The 14,556-nt window shown below is 36.9% G+C and overlaps 1 protein-coding gene across 2 annotated transcripts in view; it reads right to left on the reverse strand.

Moving 5' to 3' along the window:
* Nucleotides 1-231: 231 nt before the first annotated feature.
* ANKRD10 (ankyrin repeat domain 10) overlaps nucleotides 232-14,556 on the reverse strand; it is a 38,440-nt gene continuing 24,115 nt past the window's right edge. The window contains exons 4-6 of one of the 2 annotated variants that reach the window (XM_068171124.1): nucleotides 7,279-7,514; nucleotides 4,905-5,000; nucleotides 232-1,908 (exon numbers count right to left, since the gene is read on the reverse strand). In XM_068171124.1, coding sequence (XP_068027225.1) covers nucleotides 1,442-1,908; nucleotides 4,905-5,000; nucleotides 7,279-7,514 — 799 coding nt within the window. In that variant the 3' untranslated portion in view covers nucleotides 232-1,441. Of the gene's footprint in view, nucleotides 1,927-4,904; nucleotides 5,001-7,278; nucleotides 7,515-14,556 lie in introns of both variants that reach the window. The other variant, XM_068171077.1, reaches the window with a different exon arrangement.

The raw sequence follows: 14,556 nt of genomic DNA on the forward strand, positions 1-14,556 counted from the left end.
AACCCATTTTTAGAGTTCAGGACTGATACAACCTTCCAACACAGAGCATCCAGTATGTGATTCTGTAATTCAGTCAAGGAGAGCTTATTGGGCTGTTACCATTTGCTTCTGCATACTGATAAAATCAAGAAATTCCACAGTTACAATGACAAAGATTATGGAGAAATGTGATATAAAAATTAGTACAGATTTGCTCAATCACCAATAAAATAATAATGTCTACACAAAATATTCAGATACAATGTAATATGGTTTTTTATTTAAATCCAATTTGTAAAGGTCCCTTTTTGAACAAAACAAGAACCAAAAAACCCCAAAACAACTCAACACAATTCAGAAGGCTTACCTCATTTACCGTATCCTTCCCCACTCTTCACTAATCAGAACACAAAGCAGCAACTTATATTATTAGTGCTCATATAGTGCACTTACATGGATTTTGGACTTGTGTATTAAGCTTTAAATACAATGTATTTTCCGTGAGCATAGCCCAAAGAATTCACAACATTACATTTCAAAGCATATGTTAAAGAAACCAGGACAATAAATGTATATCCAAGACAGTCAAACTCAAATATTTTGACTTGGCAAACTCTATAACAAGTAACAGCTATTTTAAACTGCGTACAAAGCAGAACGGTGCCAACATGCCTCCAGTCTGTGAGCTATGGTAAAATATCAAGCACACATATAAAGGAGAGAAGCCAAAGAAAAACTGCCACAAATTCAGAACTAACCTGAGGCACACACCCAACAAAGGCAGCCCACTTTCCCACTCTATAATGCAAGGAGTCCAACAACAATGAAAAGCACTTCTACGCTACGGGAAGTCAAACAGTCACTTCTTCCAATTTAGTCTCTGCGTTTTTAAACAACTCGTTCAAAAAATTTAAAGATGCACATCTAATTATACCAAAGAAATGTACAAACTAGAAAGTCAGAGAAGCTCCAGAAGATTGCCACTTTCAACCTTGCATAGTGATAGCTGGCATTGATATTGCTACCATAGCTTCAGCAGAAGATAGGGAAAAGAAAAACCGTTACTTCTAAGTGATGCACATAAAGTAGTATTTTCTTCACAAAATTCAGTTAAAACATTGTTTTAATAAAAGGGAAAACAGCTCTAAAAAGGGATAGTGTTCACAGGCTTAGAAATAAAAAAAATACAAAATCAGAACAACCCATAATAAAAACAGAACAGAACAAACCAAACAACATTCCATCGTAACAGCACCTATTTCATCACTAAATAAGCCCCATACATGCAACAAACTACAACTATTGTATAAGGCTATCAAATTAAGGGTTTACTTTTCATATAAACAAAGTGTAAAAATAGCAATAAGTTGCAATCTTCAAATTTAATGCTATGTGAGGATTTCATCCCCCTGGGATCATTTGGTAGCAATGTCAATATGTGTTCGACACAAAGGTCATTAATCTAGGAACCATGATACAAATACATTGTGCCTAGGACAGTGTTGTCATATCTCTGTTCGACCTTGACAGAATTGGAATGCTCAACAACACTACTCAGTTCAGGGATGCTTTCAGCAGTATCCCCAAACCCATGATAGTGTCCATAGTGTAAAGTGTCTCCAGGATCTTCCACCCATGAGGGTCGGGTAGAAACACAGCTGCTGGGGCTTCCATTCAGATGCAGAGATCCACACATATCGGTGGAATTATTCATGGCTTTTTCTGGTTCCTCGGTGCTGTTACTGCTATGGATTCGATGCCTACTGGGCGAAGTTATTCCAGGAATTATTCCATTAGGTGTTAATGTTAAACACTCCTCACGCCTGACATCCATTCCACTGAGCTGTTGTGCGGCGGTGAAATCCAAATGTCCATTGATGGCACATCCATTTGTCAGTGCATTCAATATGGGGCTACTGCTATTCATATCTGCATTAAGAAATACACCTGTCACCAACAATTAAGAATAAATTGAAATACATCAAAATGTCTCCACTATATTCTGCTTATATAAAATATGTTTCCATACATGGCTTTGCAAATAATCTACCCTTTTTTATTTATAACAATATAGGTAGTTCAAAGTCATAACATCTGACTGGTAAGCTTGTAGTGTGGATTCTTACGTTGACAATGCAACTATCCAACTACATTCAGTGTGTAAATATGTCTATATTAATCTTTGCAAGGACAGTATTGTTTCTCAGAGTTTTCTTCATTTAACTGTATGAAATAAAACTGTAGCAGACAACATTCTGGGCAGTGCTTTGAAAGGTGGATTAAAAGGCATCTTTCCACCTTAACCGTAACGCCCTCTTGCAATGAAAGATTAGGTACATACGAGACCTGAGGACCTGTGAGAGGGCAAAAGGCTAGGTTTTGGGTTTCTTTTTTTGTTTTGTCTGGGTTTTTTTTCTTCTTTTTTTCAGCTGTAATTTATCTGTGGCTGCTCCTCCCCCCCCCCCCCACTTCTTTCTAGTGGTAACTCTCATAGGATAGTATCCAGCAAAATAGGTCAAATGAAGACGTTTGGTTAATGGTTGGACTCAACCTTAAAGGTCTTTTCCAGCCAAAATGATTATATGACTCCCAATTATGTTTGAGTGGTAATATAAAATGTTCCAAAGTTCCTTTACCAGCAAGTACTTCAATTTATCTAGCAACTTGCTAGGTAACATACCAGGCAGGTTTGTATTTATTGGTTAAGTTTATAATAGCATCTGTACAATCCATATGCAAAATGCCATACAAGAGCAACAGCAGGGTGCACAGAAGGCTACAAAAGACTAGTAGCAGGAAACAAAATGTGTATGCAAAACCCACTGACAACTGTTTTAAGGCAATTTCTCCATTAAGTTTAGTAATTAGTACATTAGTTTTTATTTCTATAACAAATTTCAACAGTATGTCTGAAGCATGTTTTTGCAGTGGTACTCAAAGTACCACGATATATTCTGCCTTAAAAACACCTACTGGTAAAGGACATCGAAAATTTACATCTATATTGGTAAAGATGAGCAAGGCAAACATAAAGCTACAGACCTATATGGTGACATCTAAAGATTTTATATTCTGCTCTGAGCCTTGGATATGTGCACATATGTTTATGTATACATGAATGCATAAACTTACATGCAGAATAGGATTGCATTTACTGTGCATTTCCAATTCAAGTCGGGAAGTCTGTTGCCAACTTCCCCCATTTGTAAAACATTGGGCTCCTGTGTAAGTGACACATAATGAGTACCACTGTTTGACAAGGAAGAATTGCAAGTTCTGGTTCTCTTTTGCATGGATATTATTTAAAATATGAGTTATGATACTGACACTTCACACACAGCAACACATAATGCCGAGAAACACATTCCATTTGTAACTCATTGAATGAACTGGGCTTTCCTGTTTAGTTCCTACACAAGTTTAAAATAGCCACATGATCTAAACTAAGTAACCACAAATTCTTACTGAAAGTGGGGAAAAAAAAAATTTCCAAACCCAGCAAGACAGCAAAGCTATTATTTCAGTGATAAAAATGCACCAAAAGAATTTAATCTAATATTTATTAACTGAAAAGTGCAAAATTTTAACTGTTTAAAAACAGATCCTTATAGGCTGGGCTTTGCCAATTTAATATGATGGTACTACTGCTAGTATGTAAAACTAGGTAATGAATAATTCTAATAATAATTATAAGGTGTTATTATTTGTTAAAAATTAGCACCTATAGTAATAGAGTATATTTATCAAAGACAATCATTTTTCCATAAATAAGCACACTTTCTAATTTTGAAGTACTGGTTTTTTTATATATATATATGTATGTATACATATTTATTTTTAATATATTAAAATATCTATCAATTATAATTCCCTTTGGCGAATCTGATCCGTGGTACAAAGCACAAACATGGTTTATCACAGAAAAACTTAAAGTAAGGAATCAATTTTTGAAGGTAATAATGCATTATCATTTCCACGCCTCCAGTTACAAAGCGCGTGGAAAAAGCTGACCCAAAACAGTTTTAAGCAAAACGCTGTACATGTCCTGGGCTTACCAAAAGCATTTCAACTAAGCAGCCCTTAAAAAACTTAAGAGCATTAATATCCATTAACACTAGTAACATTTTTGACAGTTTCATGAAGATCAGTAGGAAACACAAAAATTGTTTTCCAAGGTACTTCAGATGCAAATACTAGTTTATGATCTTTTTATGTCCAGCCTTATCTACATTTAAAAATCCCACAGCAGGATCTTGCACTTCAGTCACTGTGTCTGAACAGACTCTGGACACACAGCATATATCTAGACTATTCTTCATAGTATCTGAACTATTTTGAATATAGTTGCATCATAGCATGTTAATTTTCAAAGCCACATAAGCACTAGAATGTGTTTCCCTATCAAGCCTTCTTATTAACAATTAAATCTATTTAATGAAAATTAAATGAACAGAATAAATAACCTAGAATGAATAACCTAGATAAATTCTAAATTTCCTTTAACCTGAAATTATACCAACTAAAAGCAAGGCACAATGTAATACAAGCCTCAAGTTAAAAAAGTTGAAACAGCCACTGTGGATCTCTGTTTATCTGCAATAGTAATAAATCGTCTCTTTCACCATTACAAAGTATTGTGTGAAACAGGTGATTTTAGATACCTAATAAATCCCCAATATAATGGGTCTTAAAGCAATACAATAGTTTCCAAGACTCCAGACAACAATGTGCAAAAATAAAGGACTAAGTTTTATACTTAAATTAAAAATAAAATGCATATTGGTTCTTGCAACGACAAGGAGTTTGCATTGCAGAAACAGTGTATATTTCAATTTCTTTGGGTCCAACAGAAGAATTCTCCTGTTGTTTGGTGTCTTCAACCATTTGAGTGTTGTTGTAGTTAACAGGAAACTGTCCACTCCCACCTGATACAACAGCAAACTCTCTATCAATGTGCATATTGTCAGCATCGTCCTCAACTCCTCCATTCATCTCTGGTATTAAGCCATCAAAGCTGTAAGCTGATTACAAAAAAAAAAAGGAAAGTCAGGTTTAGTCACTTGTGCAAACTTGAAAACACAGCCAACAAATAGATGAGTACTTTTGTTATTAAAGCAAAAGCTTTTGACAAAGAATTTGGCTTGTTTTCTAAAAATACTAGGTCCAAAGATGTACTGATGACTTTTCATCATTCAGCTCTACTGTTTACAGAGCACCTGAAGCACCCTAACACACCTTTTACATTGATGTGATAGTTATTACTGCTGCTGCTACCTTTGAGGGCAGACATGTCAGATTAGAAATTTCACTTTCTGTAGTTGGAATGCTTATCTTCATTACTATAAAAAGCTTCAAGCAAACAGAGCAAACCTTTCAGCTTTGTTTGCAAAGGTCTTCGAAAGTCATACTGGTAAAAAAGGTCACAAAAATTTCTACCAGTATGCCTACTCTGCTCCTCCAAGAACTCTGTAATTGCTTAGATCTTGTTCAATTCAAACATATTGTCTAACGAGTTGCTCAGTCTAACTTAACCACTGGACCAACTGCTCATGATGAAAGGTAATGCAGACATGGCTATTTCACAGTAACATGTGCACGAACAGCTAGCCCAGTGTCACTCCCACAGGCTGTGAGCAAATACAACATATGAAGCTATTTTATGAAACTAAGAGATGAGTAGTTATGAACAATCAGAAGAAACAGCTCTTCAAAACCAAATATATTATCTTTGACTTCAAGCAGTGCCTCCCTGTAACAGAACACGAATGCACTGAAGACATCTTTATGTAGCTGTTACAGGCATCTGCATACCATTTAATTTTCTCATTCTATGTAGCTATTTATGGACGTTATTCCTGAAAAGTAGTCTTGCATTTACTTTCATAGGTACCCTTCTCCATCATGCAATTGTTTCGTTTAGACCCACTGCATAAAGTAACACAGATTTATAGAATCATTTCAGTTGGAAGGGACCTTTAAGGTCATCCAGTTCCAACCCTCCTGCCATGGGCAGGGATACCTTGCACTCAACCAGGTTGCTCAAGGTCTCATCCAACCTGGCCTTAAACACCTCCAGGGAGGGGGCATCCACAACCTCCATGGCCAACATATCCCAGTGCCTCACCACCCTCACTTTAGAGAAATTCTTCCTAATATCCAGTGTGAGTCTGCCCTGCTCTAGTTTAAAGCCATTCCCTCTTTTCCTATCACTAGAAGCCCTTGTAAACCCAGTCTTCTTGTAGGCCCTGTTTGGGTACTGAAAGGTTACCATATCCTGTTTCTGATTGGCTATGGAATACCTCGTTAAGACCTGTTATCCTAGTACAGTTCAAATGGTAGCTGTTTAGCAAGTACTAAAGCAAATACTACAGAGCATCAATACTGATGTAATTTATGTTGTCCATGTCATGTTTAGAAACATCGCATGGGTTTAAATTTCCCTCTTGTTATCTGGAATTAAGTACTCCTTGAACCCATTTTATTTGGCTTACTGGAAGTTACATCTGTTAGAACAATATACACCTTTAACTGTGAAAAGCATCTTTAATTAAGACCTTTGAATTCCCTTTCTTGATGCTAGACATAGGAGAAAGATACAAAGTTTTGAATGCACAACGCTGTGTTCTTAGTATGAATTTACTGGAATGACCAACAGAAAGGAAGCAGAATATATTCCTTATGTTATTCAATGTGTTTATAAGACATAAAAGAAAAAATTTCATATAGCCACCAAAAAAAATTTATTTGAGGTTGTACTATCACACCATTGCTGGCAGAGGAAGAAGCAGTCTCCTCTGTGCTGAACAGGACTCCTTAAAGCTCATTCTATTCTTCCATCCTCATGTGAGGTGTCAGTTGGAATGTGATTCTGGAAACTCAAGGTATGTTAACCTAATGTCACAGACATAATCCCTCTTGATTTGAGAAACCTTTTTGCATTAAGTTTCTTTCATCCGTCTTACCTAGCAAACAGTTTTTGAACTGTGAAGGAGAAGGAATCAAGGAAGGACTAGAAGCCAATTTCAGCATCTACTCCTCCACATATTATTCTTGGCATATGTAACTTTAGCACTTTCTGGAAATAGAAACTTCTGAACACACCAAGATGGTGACAGGGAGAATTAGGATCTTGTGGCACGGAGTAACTGTATTCATCTGCTTTTCGTGTTAATATGCAACTTACACTTGTACACGAGTTTGTCAACAGTGCTCAACATTTACTCTGAAGAGCCTAAAATGTTTATTTTCTTTTCTTGGCAACAGTTATCATCCCACCCCTGTTACCTCTAGGGGTCTTACCTTCTGTTCTAGCCTTCTTCACTCCAGCACACTCTGTATCTTCAAAGGATCTCTTGCGTCTTGTCCCACCAGTGAATGAATTGGGACCTGCATTCTGATGAACCCCATTTAAGGTACCATTGCTATAGAAATGATTCAGGTGACAGTTCTGGAGGTTCAAGAGAAACTGGGCACATTCTTGGAAGCCCTGGGTATGTGCAAGGTCTGCTGCTGTCAGGCCACTGGCATTTCTCAAGCTGTACAATACAAAGAAACTGAATTACACTCATTCATCAGGCTAGCTTGTTGCTGCTGCTGCCCTTACTGACTATCTATCTGTTGGTGATGAGAGAAAACATACACTTAGCAAATTTCTATCAAGAAATTAGTTATCAATCTTAATTTTATAACTAACATATCTGGCTTCTAAGTGAGATTTGGGAGACAATACACTTTAAAATAAAATCAATACACTATGTGCCCTAAAAAAACCCCATCTTCCTATTTAAACTTCTCAAAATGCTTTATTCTAAAGTAGTCTGAAGCATCTGGTATTTACATAAACTTCAGACTAACTCAAGCCTTGAATTTTCCCATCTTCTGCAGTTTATACTGCAATCTATTGCTTTAACTTGAGCAAAAGATTAAATACTCAAAATAAACTTAACATGACTTGGCAATTGTCCATGGCATTCCAGTTTCTAAAGTAACATCATCATCATCACTATTCTTCCTAACAATAAAATATATACATATATAGAAAAAGATAGATAGATAGATAGATCAAGACGCTATACTTAGTTATGCTTTGCTTATACTTTTTTCCTGGTTTGTTTCTCATTTCAAAGTGTGTGACATCATAAGTGCTGAAACTTGCTTTCTTATTTGAACCAAGGCTTCTCCATGCACAAGAGAATGGTACTGTTTTGAATCTTTTAATGTGTCAAGGAGATTAGAAATGAGATCAGGTAAGTGATGTAGAGGTTAAATTTGAAGGAGTGCTTAGAAATACAGAATAACTTTGTAAGTGCATTAAAGTGGAGACAAGAGGGCTAGAAATGACAAAACTAGACTGTGAAGTGAAAGATGCCAATAAATCTTTCCTAAGCTTTTAATGCATTTCCAGACAGATGTAACTTGTCAGAAAATAGAATTTTTATCTCTTAGCTTCAGCAGTTTAGACAAGTCCATTACTTAAAAATTCAGAAACAGACTAGCCAGCAGAATATGAATTCAGAAGATTAACAGACCTGATTCTATTGAAATTTATATGGAATTGAAAACAACTCACTCCAGCTCACACAGAGAACAAAGTCCAGTTTTCCTTCCTAGATCACTGCAGTTTATTTGCTATAGAAATGAGACCAGAAAGAACTTCAGAAAGTATTACAGAAAAACTAACTTCATTAATGGATACGGCTCAATGACATGAAATTTCGAAGAATAAGTCAAAATACTACAGAATCAGAAAAAACTGTTAGGCTAGTTCAGGCTAATTTCATTCCATGCTACTATATTCCAAGTTGGTATTTACTTGGACTATTAGTGAAAATCCAAGGAATAGCAGCCAAGAGTGGTCTAGAAAATAAGACTTTAGAAGACTGTAAAAATCTAGTTAGTCAAAGGACACAGACCTATCAGTTTCAAATACCTAAAAGATAGCTGCAAAGAGAGTAATCACTTCTGTGTGACAAGTGTAAGCAGTATATTAATGGGACTAATATAAACAAAGGGTATTTGAAATTAAGTATTAGGATAATCTTCAGAGTATAGAACTTGCTGAATCTTCAGAGTGTTGTCTTTCTGCCCTTTCTGTTCCCATTTTAAGAGCAGATTCTGGTTTCAGAAATTCCGCTAAGTAATGACAGTCCTTTTCCAAACAAGACAGACTGGTGAGTTCCTGGCTAGCTAACACTCAATGCTCTTCTAGTAGCTCTGATTGCATAGTAAATGGACACAATAACTTAATACAACTACAACTTAAATTACAACATACCATTTTGGTCAAAAAGAATAGCTCAGTTCTCTGAATTCCCTTTTAAATCTGTGAACCACAAAAGGACAGTAAAGGAAATCTAACCAAGAACAAATTAAAGTTACGCAAAGATAAAACAATATGGTACTGCTTGACCACCTAATTTAATAAAACTTCAAGGAGTAAGTAATTACGGAGTAACAACTCTGCTTTGAAGAATGGCTTGTAATACAGACTACAGTTAAGGCAGCAATTCCTGAAGGAATGTTGATTTAAGTTGATAGAAGCACCTGGAGACGTAGTAAAATGCAAGTGTGTAAGGCTACATGACCAAACTCTGGGAAAAAGAAAACATTTCTAAGAAATAAAGTAAATAAACCTTAAATTAGCATTTGTTAGATTTAAATGTAATAACCTTTTCTATTTTTAGATCTATCAACTTCCCACCTTTTCCTGAACAGCTTACTTTTAACAGGTACACAAAGCTGTACTTGCTCTACACGTGCCCTGGAATCACTGCACAGGTTTTTATGGTACTCAAACATATGGATATAATAGAAAATGCTCAGGGGGCTGGAACACCTCTCCTATAATGACAGGCTGAGGGAGTTGTTCAACCTGAGAAGTTTCTAGGGAGACTCAAGAGTGGCCTTCCAGTACCTGAAGGGGGCCTATGAGAAGGCTGGAAAGCGACTGTTTACAAAGGCCTGTAGTGACAGGACAAGGATCAATGGTTTTAAATTAGAGAAGAGTAGATTCAGGTTGGATATTAGGAGGAAGTTCTCTACCATGAGGGCAGTGGAATACTGGGAACAGGTTACTCAGGGAGGTAGTTGAGGCCCCACTCTTGGGAGATATTCAAGGTCAAGCTCAACAGGATTCTGGGCAACCTGATCTAATGGAAGACATCCCTGCTCGCTGCAGGGGGGTTGGACTAGATGACCTTTGGAGGTCCTTTCCAACCCAAACCAGTCAATAACATTCTTGGTTCTCAGGGTTTCAAGATGTCTCTCTTAAAAATCTGAGTTTGAATTTAGCCTACTAATTCCAAGAGAACTTCCTGTGTTCAGACGTTAGTAATGAAAAAAAAGAGGAAAATAAAGGTCCAATCAAATAAAGGGAGATTACAGGATCTCAGTGACAATAGGAATTGGCTGGCTAACTGCTATAAAAGAAAACACAGCTGTTCCCTCTACTCCTTCAGTTGGAACATTAATTTGTGTATCTTTTCTATATCCAGTTGTCAGTTTCTATTAATTTAATCAAAGCTTGATTATTCTGGGACTTTCAAATCCTTTGAAATTTCAGTTAAATAGGCTTGCATTCCAGTATTAATGAGGAGAGAAGATGACAAAATTGGTATAAAGTCCCACATGCTCAAAAACAGAATAGATGAAAAAGACCCAATTCTTCAGCTGATGCAAAATCCATCACTGGCAACAGAAAAGCAAGCGAGACCTAGCTGTGCTATAGTAGATCATAGCAAAATGCAAGTAATTCAAGAAAAAAAAGGCTAACAATTAGCCATATGTAGAAAACAGGAAAGAGAATACTCTTAAAAAAAAGTATCACAGCAGTTTCCCTTCTATCCACTTCCAAATTGTATAAAAACACTGTCATTACTGTAGATTCTGAGTAACAGAAAACTGTCATCTTAACACAGTACTTCTGGAGCACCTGAATGGATTAAATACCAGGACCTCGAAGTTCTGGTCGACAACAGGATGACCATAAGCCAGCAATAGGCCTTTGTGGACAAAAAGGCTGTTAGTGTCCTAGGGTGAATCAAGGAGATTGTGGCAAGCAGGTGGACAGAAGTTCTCCTCCCCCATTAATATATGTTTGTAAATGTCTGAGTGCTGGCTGGGTGTCAGGAGGGAGGAGACAGGCTCTTCTCAGTTGCACCCTGTGATGGGGGGGTGATGCATATAGACTGCAGTACAGGAGGTTCCACCTTGGCATGAGGAAGAACTTCTTCCCTGTGAAGGTCACAGAGCACTGGAGCAGGCTTCCCCAGAAGGGTTGTGGAGTCTCCTTCTCTGCAGACTTTCAGGACCCATCTGGATGCGTTCCTGTGCAACCTGTGCTAGATTCGATGGTCTTGCTCTGGCAGGGGGGTTGGACTCAATGCTGCGGAGGTCCCTTCCGACCCCTAACATCCTGTGCCCTCAGCCCTGGTTAAGGCCTCATTTGGTGCTCCCCCATTCAAGGACATAGAACTGCTTGAGAGTGCACAGCAAAGAGCTACAAAGATAATTAGGGGACTAGAACATCTGTCTTATGAAGAAAAACTGAGGGATTTTGGCCTTTTTTTAGCCTGGAGGAGACTGAAGGGGAATCTCAATGTTTATACATTCTTAAAAGCTGGGTGTCAGGAAGATGGGGCCAGCCTTTTTTCAGTGGTACCCAGGGACAGGAACACAAACTTGAACACAGGAAAGTGTCTAAACATAAGGAAGAACTTCTTTACTCTGAGAGTAGTTAGCTCTGAAGCACTGGAACAGGCTGCCAAGAGATGTGGTGGAGTCTCTGTCTCTGAAGTCACTGAAAGCCTGCCTGGGTGCCTGTGCAATCTGTTCTAGGTGAACCTGCTCTGGCAGGGAAGTTGGATTAGATGATCTGCAGAGGTTCCCTTCCACCTCCTACCATTCTGTGATTCCATGACATCTACTAGACTTTTCTTTAAAAGCACTAATCTGAGGCTGGGGTAGAATTACCCCTGTTACAGCAGTAGTTACAAGGAAATGGGAACACATCTATTACTAGGTCTGCAATATTTATGGACTACTCCAAATGTTGCTAGTCTGAAAATGAAGGATCTACCTCAAAATAGTCTATAAGCTAAGAATATAGAAGCCATTAGTATAAAGAGACTCCATTACAGGACTGAAAGTAAAAATCATTCACTGCCCCAACGACACATAAAGCAAAGAGCAGTTCAATCTCTTACGTGCAATCCCTCTGCCAGCCCTTGGTTACGAACTTCAATTATATATAAAAGATTAAATGAAAAAAAGGAGCAGCAACTGAAGATTCATTTAGCTACTAAGTAAACTATATATGACATGGCCTGCATGGTTAAAAAAAAAATAAAAATCACAAGCAGGAAACTCAAATCCAAATCACTATATTTACGTAAATTTCCAAGTACTTCAATTACTAGAGATGCTCCTTATAAAAGCGTTTCTCTTCATTTCTCACAGCTGACTATATAAAGAAAAAGGATTTAACTAGGTAGAGGATATTACATTTCAAAATAAATTCCAAGACCTGAGCTGTGAAAAAAAAGGGAGGGGGGAGCAAGAGAGGGGGAAAGAAAGTGTAAAGCATTGGACAACATAGATGGAAATAACTCAAAATTTCATGTCTCTTGGCAGGGGGGGAATAATTTATATTTTTTCAGCCATCTTCTGATTTTTTTGTAAGTTAAAAACCCTTCAGTACTAGTTTTGATCCTTTACCCTAAACAACTTGAAATAGCAGAAGGTGCAAAGCTCAGAATACACAGTTTGGTATTAAATCTTTAGGCAAGCTGCCCTTTCGCTACTGGTAACGATACAGCAAGTGTGACAGCTCTATTTCTGTAACTGCATTACTCAGAATTTAAAAATGAGTAAGGAAATTTCCTGCCAGTTTTGTGGGTAGGGTTGGTTGTTTTGGTTGGGGTTTTTTGTGATTTTGTTTTTTTGGGGGAGTTGTTTTTTGTTTTTTCTTTTCTCTTCCAATAAAGATGCTGAACATGAGAACAAACATGTTTCTTTTCAGAGTTTTTTTCTGATCTAGGCTATCCTTCTGAAATATGATTAGGCAAATAATAAGCCACATAGATTTGTATTTTTCAAAGACAATTTTACAAGGGAAGAAGGTACAAGTAAGGAAGGTGTGGAAGAATGGAAAGGAAGTCATATTGAAGAAACGAAAATCAGGCTAGGTCTTGAAGCGTTACATGCATTTTTATAATTAATCAGTCTTTTATTAAATAATATTCATTAACTTGGTACAGTATTTTCTAAAAGTTGACCTAGTTGCTGTTGAAACAGACTGCTGTGCTCAAAAAAGTAAATTTCCTCTGTCTTCAGTAAAAAAAAAAAACAACAAACCAAACCAAAAACGAAGCAGAAAATGAAGGTGTCTCCGAAGGTGATCAGTCCAGCTACAGGAACAAATGGAAAAACTGAAGAAAGGACACCGAAAACTGAAGCTCTGAAAATACAATTCCCTTTTTGGAACCTCCGCCTGACAAGAACATACATGAAAGCTTGAAATGACAAACAGGAAAAAAATTCCTTACTTAACCTTACCCAGAACTAAATGCAGTTTTGGAAAGTGGTCAGAAAGTCCATTCACTCTACATTTAGAAAACACATACCCTGCATCATTTCCAAAGCAATACAAGTACTTGAAAATCAAGAGTCCTGTTAAGATTCTTTCACTTGGCAGTAGTTCTTCTGCTTTATAGTTTATTCACTCTTCCCACATAATCCTTATCACTAGAAACAAATGAGAATTATACAGCTTCTTCTTACTACCTTCATTGCCTTGCCTTCATTTCCTTTATTGCCTTGCTGTAGGATAACTCCAAGAGTTGAGAATGATAAAGACGTGGTGCTTTCCTCAAAGTACAGAAGTATGAGATGCTAACTCCAAAGCAGAAGAAGAAAGACAAAAGCAACTGGAAAGATGTATTTTCATATTACAAAGTTATTCTAAATAGAAAAAAATCCATCACAAAACTGGAAGAAAGCCTGGACATTGATGGGTAGATGTAGGTGATCTTGGAAGTTTCTTGACAGATTACATTTAACACTTGAATTGTTCTGTAGTGACAGGTGTTTTATAAATAAACTAAAAATGTGTACTGTTTAATAAAGAGTTTAAGCTATAACTTTTATATATACACTTATTCTACAGTGCTTAAAACACTCTCATAACACTTTTGTCTTCTTTCATCAAACAACGGCCACAGGCAGTCTTCCAAACTGACTAATCTTGGCATGAAGAAGACCTTCATTGAAGAAAAAAAAAAGTTTTTCTCCCTTAGGTTGACAATCAAAATTCCCATTTTAAAGGTCCTGTTCATCTGAAAGTACTGATACCAAATTACAGAATTTATGAAGAGGACGCTGATGAAGCACATATTTAGATTTCCTTCTTCTGAAATGCTTTTCAAAAGGCTCTAACTGTACTTAACTTGCTGTTTAAAACCAAAGGAGATGAATGTTGTCTGACACAAGAGGATTGTTGTACAGAAAGAATAAGTTAACTTGCAGTTCAGCTTTGGTTTAGGAGGATGTTTCTATTATTTCAGCCTAGCCACAATTTGT

The sequence above is a fragment of the Melanerpes formicivorus genome, unplaced genomic scaffold (genome assembly GCF_026170545.1).
Source record: "Melanerpes formicivorus ecotype bairdi unplaced genomic scaffold, bMelFor1.0.p_v2 SCAF_1, whole genome shotgun sequence".
Classification (NCBI taxonomy): Eukaryota; Metazoa; Chordata; class Aves; order Piciformes; family Picidae; genus Melanerpes; species Melanerpes formicivorus.